Source organism: Hippopotamus amphibius, chromosome 9 (genome assembly GCF_030028045.1).
Source record: "Hippopotamus amphibius kiboko isolate mHipAmp2 chromosome 9, mHipAmp2.hap2, whole genome shotgun sequence".
Classification (NCBI taxonomy): domain Eukaryota; kingdom Metazoa; phylum Chordata; class Mammalia; order Artiodactyla; family Hippopotamidae; genus Hippopotamus; species Hippopotamus amphibius.
The window spans coordinates 121,874,239-121,887,305 of record NC_080194.1 but is presented as its reverse complement, the minus strand read 5'-3'; the positions used below and the strand labels follow the sequence as shown (position 1 = coordinate 121,887,305).

Here is a 13,067-nt window from a genome sequence, read left to right as displayed (position 1 = left end):
ACACTAGTCTGCTTGGGGTGACCAGAGACCAAAGCCCCACAGACGGGGTGGCTCAACAGCAGGAATGTGTCTCCTCCCAGTCCAGTCCCTGTGCGGAACCTGCAGATCAGGAAGTGGGCAGGGCTGGGTCCTCCGGAGGCCTCTGTCCTCAGTGAGCACACAGCCACCTCCTCCCCGTGTCCCCCGGGGTCTCGCCTGTGCACATCTGTGTCCTGACCGCCTAAGGCACTGGGCACGTTGATTAGGGCCCTCTCTAAGGGTCCCATTTTGCCTTCACCACCTCTCTAAAGACCTCCTCTCCAAATACAGTCACATCCTGAGGATCAGGGGCCAGGGCTTCAACACAGGAATCTGGGGGGATGCAACTCAGGCCATAACAGGCCCCCCACCCCAGTGCCCAGGAATGGGGAGAAACATCTGATCCGTCCTGAGCCTGGCTGTCTTCACTCAAGTGTGCACACCTCCCCACACACAGGTAGCAAGACCTCTGGACCCCAGGTTCTCCTGGAAGACAGCCTGCAGGTGGGGTCCAGGCAGCAGTCAGAGGACTGCCAGCTCCCAAAGGGCTGGGACCAGGGACCAGGGGAGAGCCTGGGAAATCCACACCATCCTCCTTCTGATTCTTTCCTGACCTCAAAACCTCAGTACAAAACATGCCCTGGGCGACCCCTCCACCGTGCATGCCCCAGTCTGTCGTGCCCTCTGAGGCTGTGGTCAGGGCTACACTGATAACCGCATATCCCCTCAGAAGCCTGGCTCCCCAGCATTTCTGTGGGCCCCTGACAGCCCGGCCCCCGCACTCAATGCTGGACTTTCATTTGGCCTGCTTTGGAGCCTCTGTTTCTGAGTCAGTAGCTGTGAGTCCTCAGGGGCTGGGAGAGAACCTCAGGGGTGGGTGTCATCAGCCCAGGGACTGGGATCCAGGCCCAGGGAGCATCCATCGGTCCTGGGGGTGATTGGTACCCAGAAGAGCAGGACCCTGGGCTCAAGGCTGAATGGCAGCCACTGGAAATCCATCCCCACCTCTGCTTAAAGACACTTTTCTCAAACAGCAGCCGGGGAGGTGCCCCACGGAGCGTCTCCATTCTTCCTCAAGGTTCTCTCTCTCTGCACACCGTGTTCATGACCTGTGTCCTTCCTGATGGGACCTACTCCGGAAGGACAACCCTGGGCCACTTCCTTCTCCCCCCACCCAGGCCAACCCCCCAAGCACCTGGCCAAGGAAGTCAAAGTTTATCATTGTGGGACCGGCCATCGGTCACCCCGGACCCAACAAGGAGAAGACTGGTCTGGCCGAGCACCACAGGCCTGTGCCCACTTCCTGCGTTAGGAGAATAAATTGGGCCCTGGAGGGACCCTCTGAGGGCAGAGCCACAGAGGCAGCACAGAGGGAAGCCACACCCTCCCAACCAAACGCAGCTGCAGCCTCAGGTCTCCCGTCCTCACAGCTGGTGCTGGGGGTCCAAGTGCTCCCCCTCCAGGCCCCCTGCAGATGCTGTGGCTGCTGTTCCTGACCCTCCCCGGCCTGGGGAGCTCTGTGCCTGTGACCCCGGGTGAGTCCAGACCCTATCTAGTGTCCTAAGGCTCCCAGGACCCATCGCTGCTCCCAGGGTCAGCCCATGGGGGTGGGGGACTCCCCCTTCGGAACAGCTTTGCCTGCCCCTGAGCTCCGGGAAGGCCAATGTCTGGGTCCCTGATGGCCCCTCACCTTGCTTCCCCAGGCCCTGGCCCGGGACGCGAGCTGGTGGGCATCGTGGGTGGGTGCGATGTCTCAGCCAGGAGGTACCCGTGGCAGGTCAGCCTGAGGTTCTACAACAGCAAACGTCGCCAGTGGGTGCACCAATGTGGGGGCTCCCTCATCCACCCCCAGTGGGTGCTGACCGCTGCCCACTGCATGGAGCCGTGAGTAGTGGCCGCCCTTGTCCCCGGGGTGGGTGCAGGGGGCGTGGGGAGCACGTGGGGCTGGGGGAGGTGTGCTCTGGGGTCCCTCAGCGCCCCTCCCCAGCTCTGGGGGCCCCCAGTCTCCTCTGAGAAACTCCTTGGTTCCCCCAGGGAAAACATGACGCCTTCTAAAGCTGGGGTCCAAGTCGGGCAGCTGAGACTCTATGACCATCGCAAGCTGACAATGGTGAAGCAGGTCATCCGACACCCCAAGTTCAACTCTAGCCAGGGTGCTAAGGGGGGCGCAGACATCGCCCTGCTGAGACTGGAGGCCCCCGTGACCCTCTCCGCTGATGTCAACCTGGTCTTGCTCCCGCCTGCCTCACTGAGGGTCCCCGAGAGGAAGATGTGCTGGGTGACCGGCTGGGGTAATATCAATTACAAATGTAGGTACTGGGGAGACTTGGTGGGGAAGGATGAGGGGCTGGGGAGGCTGGGTCTTCAGGGAGTTTGGCGCACCCTTGGGGCTTCCTGAATACCAGGGCGAGGTGTCCTGCCTGGGTTCTGGGCGGGAAGCTTCTGGAACAGACCTCAGGGACTGGACACACGCTCTGGGTGGCCCTGGGCAGGCAGCTCTGGGCTCTGGATCAGACTCTGCTGTCCTGGGCTCTGACCCCCAGCGCCTGAGCACTCAAGGCGATCATCACGTCATGGGGAGGAAGCCTGGGGTCCCCGAGTGTGGCGACCCGCCGAGGTCCAGGGGCTGCTCCGTGGCTGCAGCAGACTTTGCACAGGGAGCATGTGAGTCCTGACGCTCTCTCCTCGGGCGTCCGGTCCTGGACAGGTGGAGCCCAGGCCCGGCCAGTGGACTCCTGTGTCCTGCAGCTGGACGGGCTTCTGGACGTCTAGAGTCACGCGGTCAGCCCCCGACTGCCGGGGCCAGGGGAGGTTGAGTCCCAGGCCAGATGCAGCTGGGTCTAGACCCCAGGGTCAGGGCTGGCGGTGGGGTCCCCGTGCCCCCCGAGGACTCGGGGAGCCCCACCCCCACTGGAGCAGAATGAGTACCTGCCCTCACCCAGCCCCTCCCTGCAGCACCACTGCCCCCGCCCTACCACCTGCAGGAGGTGGAGGTGCCCATCGTGGGGAAGGAGGTCTGTAACCAGCGCTATCAGAAAGTTGAGAAGAACCCCAGACCAATCAAGGAGGACATGCTGTGTGCGGGGAGCGAGGGCCGGGACTCCTGCCAGGTGGGACCCCAGACTCACCCTTGGCTCTGTCCCCTCCTCGCCCTGAGCGTGGAGCCACCAGCCCCATTGCCTGGTTGCATGGGAAGTGCTTGCTGAGTGCCCTTTCTTCTGCAGGGTGACTCCGGGGGCCCCTTGGTGTGCAGCTGGAATTGCACCTGGGTCCAGGTGGGGGTCGTCAGTTGGGGCCACCAGTGTGGTCTTCGAGACTTCCCTGGGGTGTACGCCCGGGTGACGAGCTACATGTCCTGGATAAGCCAGCACGTCCGTCTGTCCCCCGGGTCCTAGACCAGGAGACCCCAGTCCTCTGCCTCTCAGGGCCTGCTGGTGGTGGGGAGGAACGGGGACGGAGTCCCCAAAAGCGAGTACAGGGTGGGCGGGAAATCTCAGGAGTCAGATGTCTGTGATTTGACCCTCATTAAACGGTGTGGGAAGCTGCTTTGAGGCTGCGTGTGTGCTTGGATGGCTGTGCAGGGGGTGGGGTGACCCTGGGCTGGCAAGAGGTGAGGGCGTGGGCCCGCCTTCCCAGGGCAGGTGTTCTCTGCTTCTCCCCCACCCCTCTGCCCCCGACGGTCCGCCTGCTCTTCTGAGACCCTGTGGCCTCAGTCCCAAATCTCCCTCCCGTCGCCCCTCCCCCACAGGACACCCTCACTAGGAAAACGGGGACCCCATGGGCACTATTGGCTTCTCAGGCTGCTTGTTTTGGGATGTGTCCCGTGGGTCCCCTTGGACACCTGGCCTCAGGCGTTTGGAGGTGCTTCCAAGTGACACTGGAGGAGGACGGGGAGTCTGGGCTCTCGGGGAGAGAGCCTTGGGGGAGCACGGTCCAGTGAGAGGGGCCGTCTGGGGTCCCTTCCTGAACCTGCTCTGCCTCGAGCTGGCCCCCACCCGGCCCAGCCTCTCAGGAACCACACAAAGAACCAGTTTCTGTGGAAAAGCAGGTGGTCTCCGTCCCGAGCTGGGCCCTAGGCCACTGTGCCCGCGTGACCCGGGGGCTGGGGTGGGGGCTGCGGTGGGACCCTGGGGCTGGGCATTGCCCACGGCTGCCCAGTGGCCCGCTGACCTCTGATCTCAGAGCCCAGAGGGGGCAGGGGCTGGGGCTGGGCCAGGAGAAGGGAGCCCGTGAGGGACAGACGTGGGTCGCGGGTCCGTGGCCCTGAAGGCCCCGTGCTGGGGAAGAGGGGCCCTGTTAGCCACCCCTCCCCCCTGCAGGCGCTCCATCCCTGTCATGGGACCTTCAGGGCCCCGGAGCCTGAGCAGAGAAGAAGCTCTAGATCTGGCGGCCCTGGGCTGTTTCCCTCCCTGCTGGGGGGCAGGGACCTCCGCTTCCCAGCCTCCCGCCCCCAGGCTTCAGAGTGACCCACCAACAGCCGAGACGCCCCCTGGGGAGCCCTGCGAACGTGGCAGGGTCTCCGTCTGAGCGGCAGAGCAGCTCTGCCCAGCACTGCCCGGGCCTCCTCGGCCGTCTCCCTCCCCAGCGTGGCACAGACACAGCCCCTTCTCTGCCCACTGTGGGCAGCTGTGATCCATTCCCCTAGGCCCTGGGAGGATGATGGCGTCTCCAGGGGCCACTGCTGACTCTCAGGTTCTCAGGGGTCTGACTGCTTCCAGAACAGGGATGGGGAGGCCAGAAAAGGGCCCACCCCTCCTGTCCGGCTGAGGGAGGCTGGTGCATCGCCACAGAGCTGGCCGCCCACCTGCTCGTGAGTCCAGGACAGGAACCCATGGAGGTGGAAGCAGATCAGTGTGTCTGTTGGGCTGTTTGGCTGTAGCCATGGGGGCCAGGTGATGGGGAGAGTGTCCGGGGTTTCTCTTTAGCATGACAGAGATGCTCTAAAAAGGACTGTGATGGTGGCACAGGCCTATAATCCACTGCCTCCTGGATTTGAAATGGGTGCATTGTGTGGCATGTACAGTATATCGCAATAAAGCTTTTTCAAATCCCATGAAAAATTAAACTGAGAAAAATGTTAAGACTCTTTGGGTCTGATTTCTGTTAGGTGAGCCGATGTGGGTTGTGAAAGAATTCACAGAAGTATTAACAAGGGATGAAAAGAAAGTTTTTTTCACTTTCCAAGCAAGGAAAGGGGGCAGATGCACAGAGTGGCAATAGCACCAAAGGGCGAGGGTTCGTGTCTTTTATTGGGCAAGACGAGAAAAGAGCGGGTGAGTTCTCATCTATTTTGGTCCACAGTTACACCTGCGCTGGGTGTTTTCTATAGGATGTGGTTTTTCTGAGAATCTGCAACTTGTTGCCTTCAGTAACTTTCCAGTCCTTGGGTGTCTGAAAGAGACTTGATAGTTGACCTTGACAGGCACTACTCCATTCTGAACAAGGTTACATGGGTTACAACTTCCACGATTAATTCAGCTGCACAGAGAAGCCTGTGTCCACAGGGAGCGGGGCTGCTGGATGCCCCTCCCTGTGCCCGGGACACGGGGTCTCCAAGGTGCAGCCACCAGACCTGCAGCAGGACCACCCTGGGCCATAGTCATTTCTGGGGCCCAGTGTGCAGCCCCTCCCGAGTATGGGAAGCGCCACTTAAGGGTGCGGGGGGCGTCGCTTGCCCACCTCGCCAGCTTGGGTGTGGTCACGTGACCTGGCCCAGCCAGGGAGGGGCCGGGAGCCGGGATGCTGAGAGTGGATGGTGAGGGCAGCAGCCATTGGCCGCAGTGACAGTAGTTGGGGAAGCTCCCTGCCCAGGGACGGCCTGTTGCCCCCTCGTCCCTGACGGCCAGGGTCCAGTGCCACGCACCTGGGGTGGTGATGCCCTGACCTTCCAGGCTTCTCCGTCTGGGCAGTAACCCCCCATCCTAAGCCACCGCACCCGCACCTCAGAAGGAAACCCTGTGCCCAATTTCATAAGATTAGCACGACCTGCAGCACAAAACTGAACGCACAGAAGAAGGAAAAGTTTCAGGACAATTTCCACCGTGAACATAGATTTAAAAATCCCCAATGAAACATTAACAAACTGACTCCAGCCACGTATAAAAAGTTGCAGTAAAACTTGATAGGGTCGAAACCTGAGTGGTTTCACACCAGAAAAACCTATGGGGACAATGTACCACGTGAACAGAGGAGAGACAGAGGGACAACCAGATGATCATCTCAGTGATAAGGAAGAAGTACTTGACTCTTTTGGGGGATGATACGACGTTGGTGATAGAGCTCCTGGCCAACTGGGGAGGAGGGCTTCCTCCACTGCGTATGGTGGATCCCATCACAGCCCCTCCTTCCATGAGGGAGGGACGGGCAGGGGTGCCCAGCACAGGGCCCCCAGGCAGCACCCAAGCCACTGGCATCTCTCCCAGGCTGTGAGCACCAGAAGGGAAGGAAGGAGACAGCAGGAAGAGATGCCGCTCTGTGCAGAATTCCCAAGGCTCATACGAGGCCAGCAAAGCTGCTTCCTACAGGATCAAGGGAAGACCAATACCCTTAAAATCAATAGTGCTTCTAGAATCTGGCCTGATCAATTAGGAGTCACCAATAAGACAGCATCACTGATAACAAGTATACGTTACCTAGACAGAAATGTACAAGGCATGTGCAAGCTTTTACAGAGGACATCACCCAGTTGAAGTAGAGGACACAAACTGTTAGGAAATGCGCAGATGGATCATGGCCTCGGACAGGACGACTGGGCATCGCAAAGATGTCAAGTCTTGTCAACTCACAGCAACTCCAATAGAAATCCTCAATACCGTGCGGAAGCGTTGTTACCAGACCAGGCTCCTGTGCCCGGCGCCCAGCAAGCCGAACTCTGAGGCGCCGAGGTTTGCGGCAGGGAAAGAGCTTCCTCACCAGGCAGCCACAGTCTCTAAGCTGCCTCCCTGAGACTGAGGGGCTGGGATACGCATGGGATAAGGACGCAGGGTGGTCCTGGGCCAGGGGAGCCTCGGGACAGGTGATGGAGATTAGAGAAAGCTGAGGTAATTGTGGTTCTGAGCAGGTGCAACTAAGCTACAGGCTTCCTCAGGGCCCCACGTTCAGGAAAGGGTGGTGTCTGCCTGCTCCGAGGGTGGAGTTTGGGGCCCAGTGGAGGGTCCAGGGTCCTAACCAGTCTTAACTGGCTTGAGGCCGAACTGGACACGGCTGTCTCCAAGTTTCTGGAAAACTATTTGGGCAAATATCGGATTGCTTAGGATACGTGCTGCTTGGAGGATCCGCATGTTTTTGCAGCAGCAACGAAAGGAGCTTGATCCAGGGTTCATGGATCTCAGTGGTGATCACTCTGGGTTTCAGCAAGAGAAGCTGATTTTTATTTTTGGATGACAGGTTGTGGGAGTAAAAGGTTATCTATCATTAAACTCTTTGATGATTTAAAAGAGAACTAAAGTTGAGTTAAAAGACCCAATAGGATTTGACAACCAAATCCCTAAGTGGGAAACAGTTTGTTAACCTAGGATGGAAAAAATGTTCACATCCTGAGGATGGGGAAGTCATTCTGCCTTATGTGTGGTTGAACTCAAATTTCATGTTAACTTAAAGTGGCCTGTTTGTGGCCGTCAGACATACATTGTGGGACTTCCTAGGTGGTGCAGTGGTTAGGAATCCACCTGCCCATGCAGGGGACATGGGTTTGATCTCTGCTCTAGGAAGATCACACATGCTGCAGAGCAACTAAGCCCGTGTGCCACAACTACTGAGCCTGCGCTCTAGAGCCCGCGAGCCACAACTATTTTTTTTTTAATACCAGAATTACAATTTACAACTATTGAGCCCTCATTCCACAACTACTGAAGCCCATGTGCCTAGAGCCCATGCTCTGCCACAAGAGAAGCCACCACAATGAGGAGCCCAAGCATCACAGTGAAGAGTAGCCCTGGCTCACCGGAACTAGAGAAAAGCCCATGTGTAGCAACGAACACCCGATGCAGCCAATAAATTAATTAATTAAAAAAAAATGATATGCATTATTAAAAAGAATACATTGTGCACCTGCTTTAATTATTAAAGAAAAGGGCATATTGATCAGAAGTAAAGAATGTCCATGTTACAAATAAAAATTAAATGCCTTTCCTTCCTAGGATGCCAGTGCTGGCCCTCCTTCCACGATAAGTGTCCCTTCTCATGTGACAAGGCCTTGCTGACTTGCTGCGTACCTGCTGATCTGTTTTTTTCTTTTTCTCTTCCTTTTCCTTTTTCTTTCTTTTTTTCTTTTTTTTTGAAACCCTGAAGAAATGTATTCATGACTTGTTTGATGTTCTTTTTCTGTCAAGACACAAAACCGTGCTGAAAACCCTGCTTCTCTGGAGCAGTTCCTCAGAGCTACTGTCGGCTGTCTCCTGGCCTATAGTTCTCAGTTTGCCTCAAATAAAACTCTCTTCTATTCCTACTATAGCTTGTATATTGAATATTTCCGTTGATGTATAGAAACCTCGAGATTCAAAGTGCTAGACTAGCTCTGTTCAGTACCCATTTCCCACCAGCATCTTCTGTTTTAGCATCTGATTTTAAGATGAAAAAGACCAAGTTGCCTTCTGGATAGAGAGCTCTTGGTCATGAGCAAAGAGAACAAAATTTTTTATCAGGTTTAGACACACACGGTTGCTTGTAAGTCTTGTTAAATGTCACTGAGTTGAGAGTAAGGGGTGTCTGTGAGAAGTAAATTCTAACTACGGAGGTCGTTATATTCCATCTCAAGGTTTTGTGAATCCCCAAAGAGTCACACACTCTGTGGCCTTTTGTGTGTGGCTTCCTTCACCGAGTGTGATGCTTGCAATGAATATTTACCCGTAAGTTCCTTGTTGCCGAAGCCCTTTTGTGTGGGCTGGTCTCCACTTCCTGGGCCCTTTAGTGTGGGCTGGTCTCCACTTCCTGAGTGGTCTGTGGTTCTGAGGGGCCGTCTTTGGGAGTGTTTGTCACGCCTGAGTGCCATGTGACTGTCTCCTGTCCCTGCAGGGCGGCCACTGCAGGAAGAGAGGTACCTGGTCCAGGTGGGTGTGGTCACCTGGGGCATCCCCGGCCCCACAATGAGATGCCTCCGTCTTCAACAGTGTCTAGAGCCCTGTGGCATGGCTCTGACGGCAAGTCTGCAGGCGCTGGGGAGCCCCAGGCCCGGGCCAGGGTCCGGTCAGCACGGGGTCCAGCTTTTCTGCCACATCATATCCCTGATGCCGAGCTCCTCATCCCACACCTCCTCCCTCCCTTCCCCGTGCTCAGCCCTCCCCTCTCATGCCCCTGTTGGGCCCATCCTTCCCTGACGGTGGGGAGAGGTGGAGTGCAGTTCCGGCGGCGGGTGAGGTGGAGTGCAGTTCCGGCGGCGGGTGTGGGGGGGTTGAGGTGATAGGAGGCTGCGTTTTTCTCATTAAATAGTCTGGGTAAACAGGCCGGTGGTCAGAGTGGTCTTTGAGGTGGGTGTGGCTGCAGAGCCGGTGGGCTCAGCTCTCCCATTAGGAATCCTGGAGTGCTGGGGAAGGGAGAGTCTTGGGCTCAGGCAGGGGGAGGATGGGTGGATGAGGTGGTTGGAGACCCTTCCTCAACCCTGGGCCACCATCCCCTATCCTGTCCCGTCTGCAGTGCATGCCATCACCAAGTGAGGGTGTTGTGGTTGCACAGATGGCTCAGAGTCATCCCCGGGATCTCAATCATACACATATTCATTCATTCCACCAATGTCAGTGGGTGCCACGTCCTGGGCTATAGGGGGATAAACTTGGCCTTTTTGATCTCAGGGGAGGGGAGGTGGATGTGCACGAAGGATTTGGAATGCATTATGGAAGGCCATGTGGTGGAGAGATAAAACATTGGACTTTTCCTATCAGCCAGGAGGGGCTTGTCTGAATCTTCTAGGTTGAAGCTCCATCCGCAGTGCCCCTGGGAGATTTAGGGGGGCCAGGCTAGGTGAGGAGAGGCTCACACACTTGCAAAAACCACCCACCCACCCCCACCCCCTCCTGCAACTGTGACCCACGCCCTCCTCTCAGTTCGTCCTGTCCCACGGGAGGCACAGCTGAGGACACCAGGAGCAACCTGGAGCAGGCTGCTCCGGGCCACCATCCCATCTCCTGCAGCCAAACTTCCCAACAGCCTCCCTGTCCCTCCTGTGAAATATAGACCAGCACCAACCACATGAAACCAAACAACATTCACCGCTCCATTTTCTTTCTGTTTCATCCAACTAAAAACAGAACCTGTCGGTAGAGTTTTAGGAATTTAAAGGTAGATGGGGCCTTCCTGCATCCTGGGGTCCCTGCGGCTGCTGTCCAGGCAGGGGATGTAGCAGGCTGTCCTCCTACCTGGGGCTGCTGGCTGCGCCCCAGGACTGGGCCTGTTGGGTTTATGCACTGCTGGTGGCCTCTGGTCTGTTTTTTCCCCAGAGTCGGCACCTGCAACCAGCGATCACACAGCGCCTCCGGACACCACTATGGCCACAGGGAGACCACCCCGGGTGACACACTCTGTGTTGGGAGTGAGGCTTGGACTCCTGCTGCAAGGGTCCCATCCTGTCCCTGCCCACCCTGCCTTCCTGCCTCAGGGCAACCCACCGCCTCTGGTCTGCAGGGTGAGAGGTTCCTGGCACTTGGTGGGAGTGCTCAGCTGGGGCTCTGGCTGTGCCCTGTGTGATATTCTGGGGGCCAAGCTTGCCTCCAGACCTAGCGCCCTGGATCAGGCTGCAAATCCAGAGGCGCCCCTGATACCGCTCTGCTGACATCCAGCCTGGTTCAGCCCGGAGGAGCTGGCATTTTCCTCTTCCCAGAGCCCGCTGCTCCAGCCCCACTCTTGACCTTGTCTTCTGGCCTTTCGGTGTCCAGGACTCCCCTGACCCCTGGATATGCAGCAGGGAAGATGCTGGGGTGGGGGGCGGGGGAGGGGGTCCCAGGCCTCCACCTGGTTACTGCTGTAATTGTCCTGGGTCTAGGAGTCCAGCAGACCGAGAAAGACTTTTACATAAGTGAATGAATGAGTAAATTAACGAATGAGTGAGTTTCTAGGTAGGAGTGGGAATGGCTGAGTCCTCCCTCATGGGTGAACAGGCCCTGGAGAAACACACTGGCAAAAACAAAAGTCCCCGGCACACGTCCGCCACATTTAAAGGGCAGCTTGGCAAGACCTGGCCAGATGGCCCAGCAAGGCCCATGATCCAGACATAGACTGAGCCTGGATGGAGGGGCGCCCGCTGGGCTGCTCTGGGAAACGGCAGCCCCTCAGCCTGTAGGCGGCAGGTGGCTCTCCTCCTGCTCAGCCTGGAGCCAAGGCCTCTGCTCGAAGCACCTCCGGCCACTCCTCCACCAAGGAGGCTGAAAGGCCGCAAGGGCAGGTGTGGGCAGGGGAGTGACTGGCCGAGGGGCCTAGAGATGAGGGAGGCTCCAGTGTCGCGGGTGCTCGCCAGAGTCAACAAGGACACGGCTCCTGGGCCAGGCGCCCCCGTCCCTCCTCCTCCGGTTTGCTCGGCACCTGGACCAAGCAGAAACTTAACGTCACGCAAAGCCTGGGATTCTCCCCTGATTGCTCACCTGGTTTCCTGAAGCCTGATCCCCGGGTGAGGTCCCTCCCTTGGGTGGCTGTGTCCCTGAGACTGGAGCCAGGGTCGGGGTGGCCAGCGACGGACCAGGCCCTCTTCCCCGGAAGAGGGGGTGGGGGGCAGGACGAGGGGGCAGAGCTGGGCTGGGAGCCCCTCCAGTGGTGGCCCAGGCCCCAGGAAGTGTGATGCCTGAGGGGCTTGGACATGAGGGGCAGAGGGGAGGACAGGGCCACCACCCAGAGGCCAGAGTCTCCAGGGGAGGAAGCCAGGGGTGGTGGGAACCCTGTGTCATCCTGGCGGAGGGGACAGAGCTCAGGCCTGATGGGAGCTAAGCCCAGACAAGGAGAGCTTCACCCCCTGCTGGGTGGGGGCACAGCCAACACTGAATGGTAGGGGGTACCCACCAGACAGTGCTCTCAGCCATGGCAGGGCCCACATTGGTGGGGGAGGTGTGCCGGACAGCCTGGCTGGGCAGGGAGGGAGTGAAGGGTGTCCTGGGCTCATCCGGGATCAGTCAATCACTCTGGCTGCCAGCTGCTGGCACGTGGAGAACCGGATCACTGAGCCCCAAACCCTGTGTCAGGTGGCGGCAGGGCACAAGAGGACCTCGGAGTCCCCGCTGGGCCCTCAGCAGACGTCCCTCCAGGTGAGGGTGTCTTTGGGGGATAGGATGGGCAGGCCTCCTCTTGTGGTTCTTTCTGGGACTGGGGTGCTGTGGCCCCCACAGGTGGGTCCCCGGGGCAAAGCCATCTCTGAGCCAAGTTCTCCAGCAGCCCTGGGCTTTCTAGCGGCGGGATGCCAGCAAAGGCACCCCAGTCCCACAGCAGTACTTCTCAGCTGTGGCTGTGGCCTTGGGCACAGGGAAAGTTCCGGAGGCCGCTCCTGCCCTCCCAGGTGCTGGGGCTCAGCGTCTTCCACCTTCCTCCACCTGCAGATGTGACTGCCTCTGGGGCTCCTTATGCTTCCCTTCCTGGGAAAAAAGAGTGAGTTCCAAGGCACGGCATCTGGCTGCCCTAGAACCTAGGCCCCAGCCTGCTGGATGGTCTGCGGCCCCTCCGTGCTGTGGGTTCTCCAGCCTGGAGGCAGGGGTGTAGCCGCATGCAGCCCCCTTGCTCCGAGGTCCATCCTGGGCCCTCGAATCATCCTGGCTTTTTCTGCCCAGCTCTGTCCCCCAGGAGAAGGGTGTGGGGGTCACATCCAAACCAACTGGTTCTTAAAGCGCCTTAAGCTGCGCCCTGCAGGTCTGTGTGAGAATCCTCAGTCCCGTGCCTCTTGTAACTTTCAAATTCCTTCCCCGAGGCAGCTCATCTGTGCACAGCTCAGGAGCAAACTGAGACCCAGAACGGGGGCCAAGACTTTCACACCCCCACATGCTTGAGACTTCCTGGGCTTTCTATCACCTAAACCTCAGAACAACAGCCAGGGGACCCGCCTCTCGTCCTAGCAGGGGGACCGAGGCCTTCCTGTTCTCCAA

At 58.3% G+C, this 13,067-nt stretch overlaps 1 protein-coding gene across 1 annotated transcript; it reads left to right on the top strand.

Moving 5' to 3' along the window:
• Nucleotides 1-1,231: 1,231 nt before the first annotated feature.
• LOC130861652 (mastin-like) lies at nucleotides 1,232-3,558 on the top strand. The gene is made up of 5 exons (XM_057750711.1): nucleotides 1,232-1,553; nucleotides 1,722-1,902; nucleotides 2,053-2,327; nucleotides 2,974-3,128; nucleotides 3,243-3,558. The coding sequence occupies exons 1-5, from the start codon at nucleotides 1,493-1,495 to the stop codon at nucleotides 3,411-3,413; spliced, it is 843 nt and encodes a 280-aa protein (XP_057606694.1). The 5' UTR covers nucleotides 1,232-1,492; the 3' UTR covers nucleotides 3,414-3,558.
• Nucleotides 3,559-13,067: the final 9,509 nt, after the last annotated feature.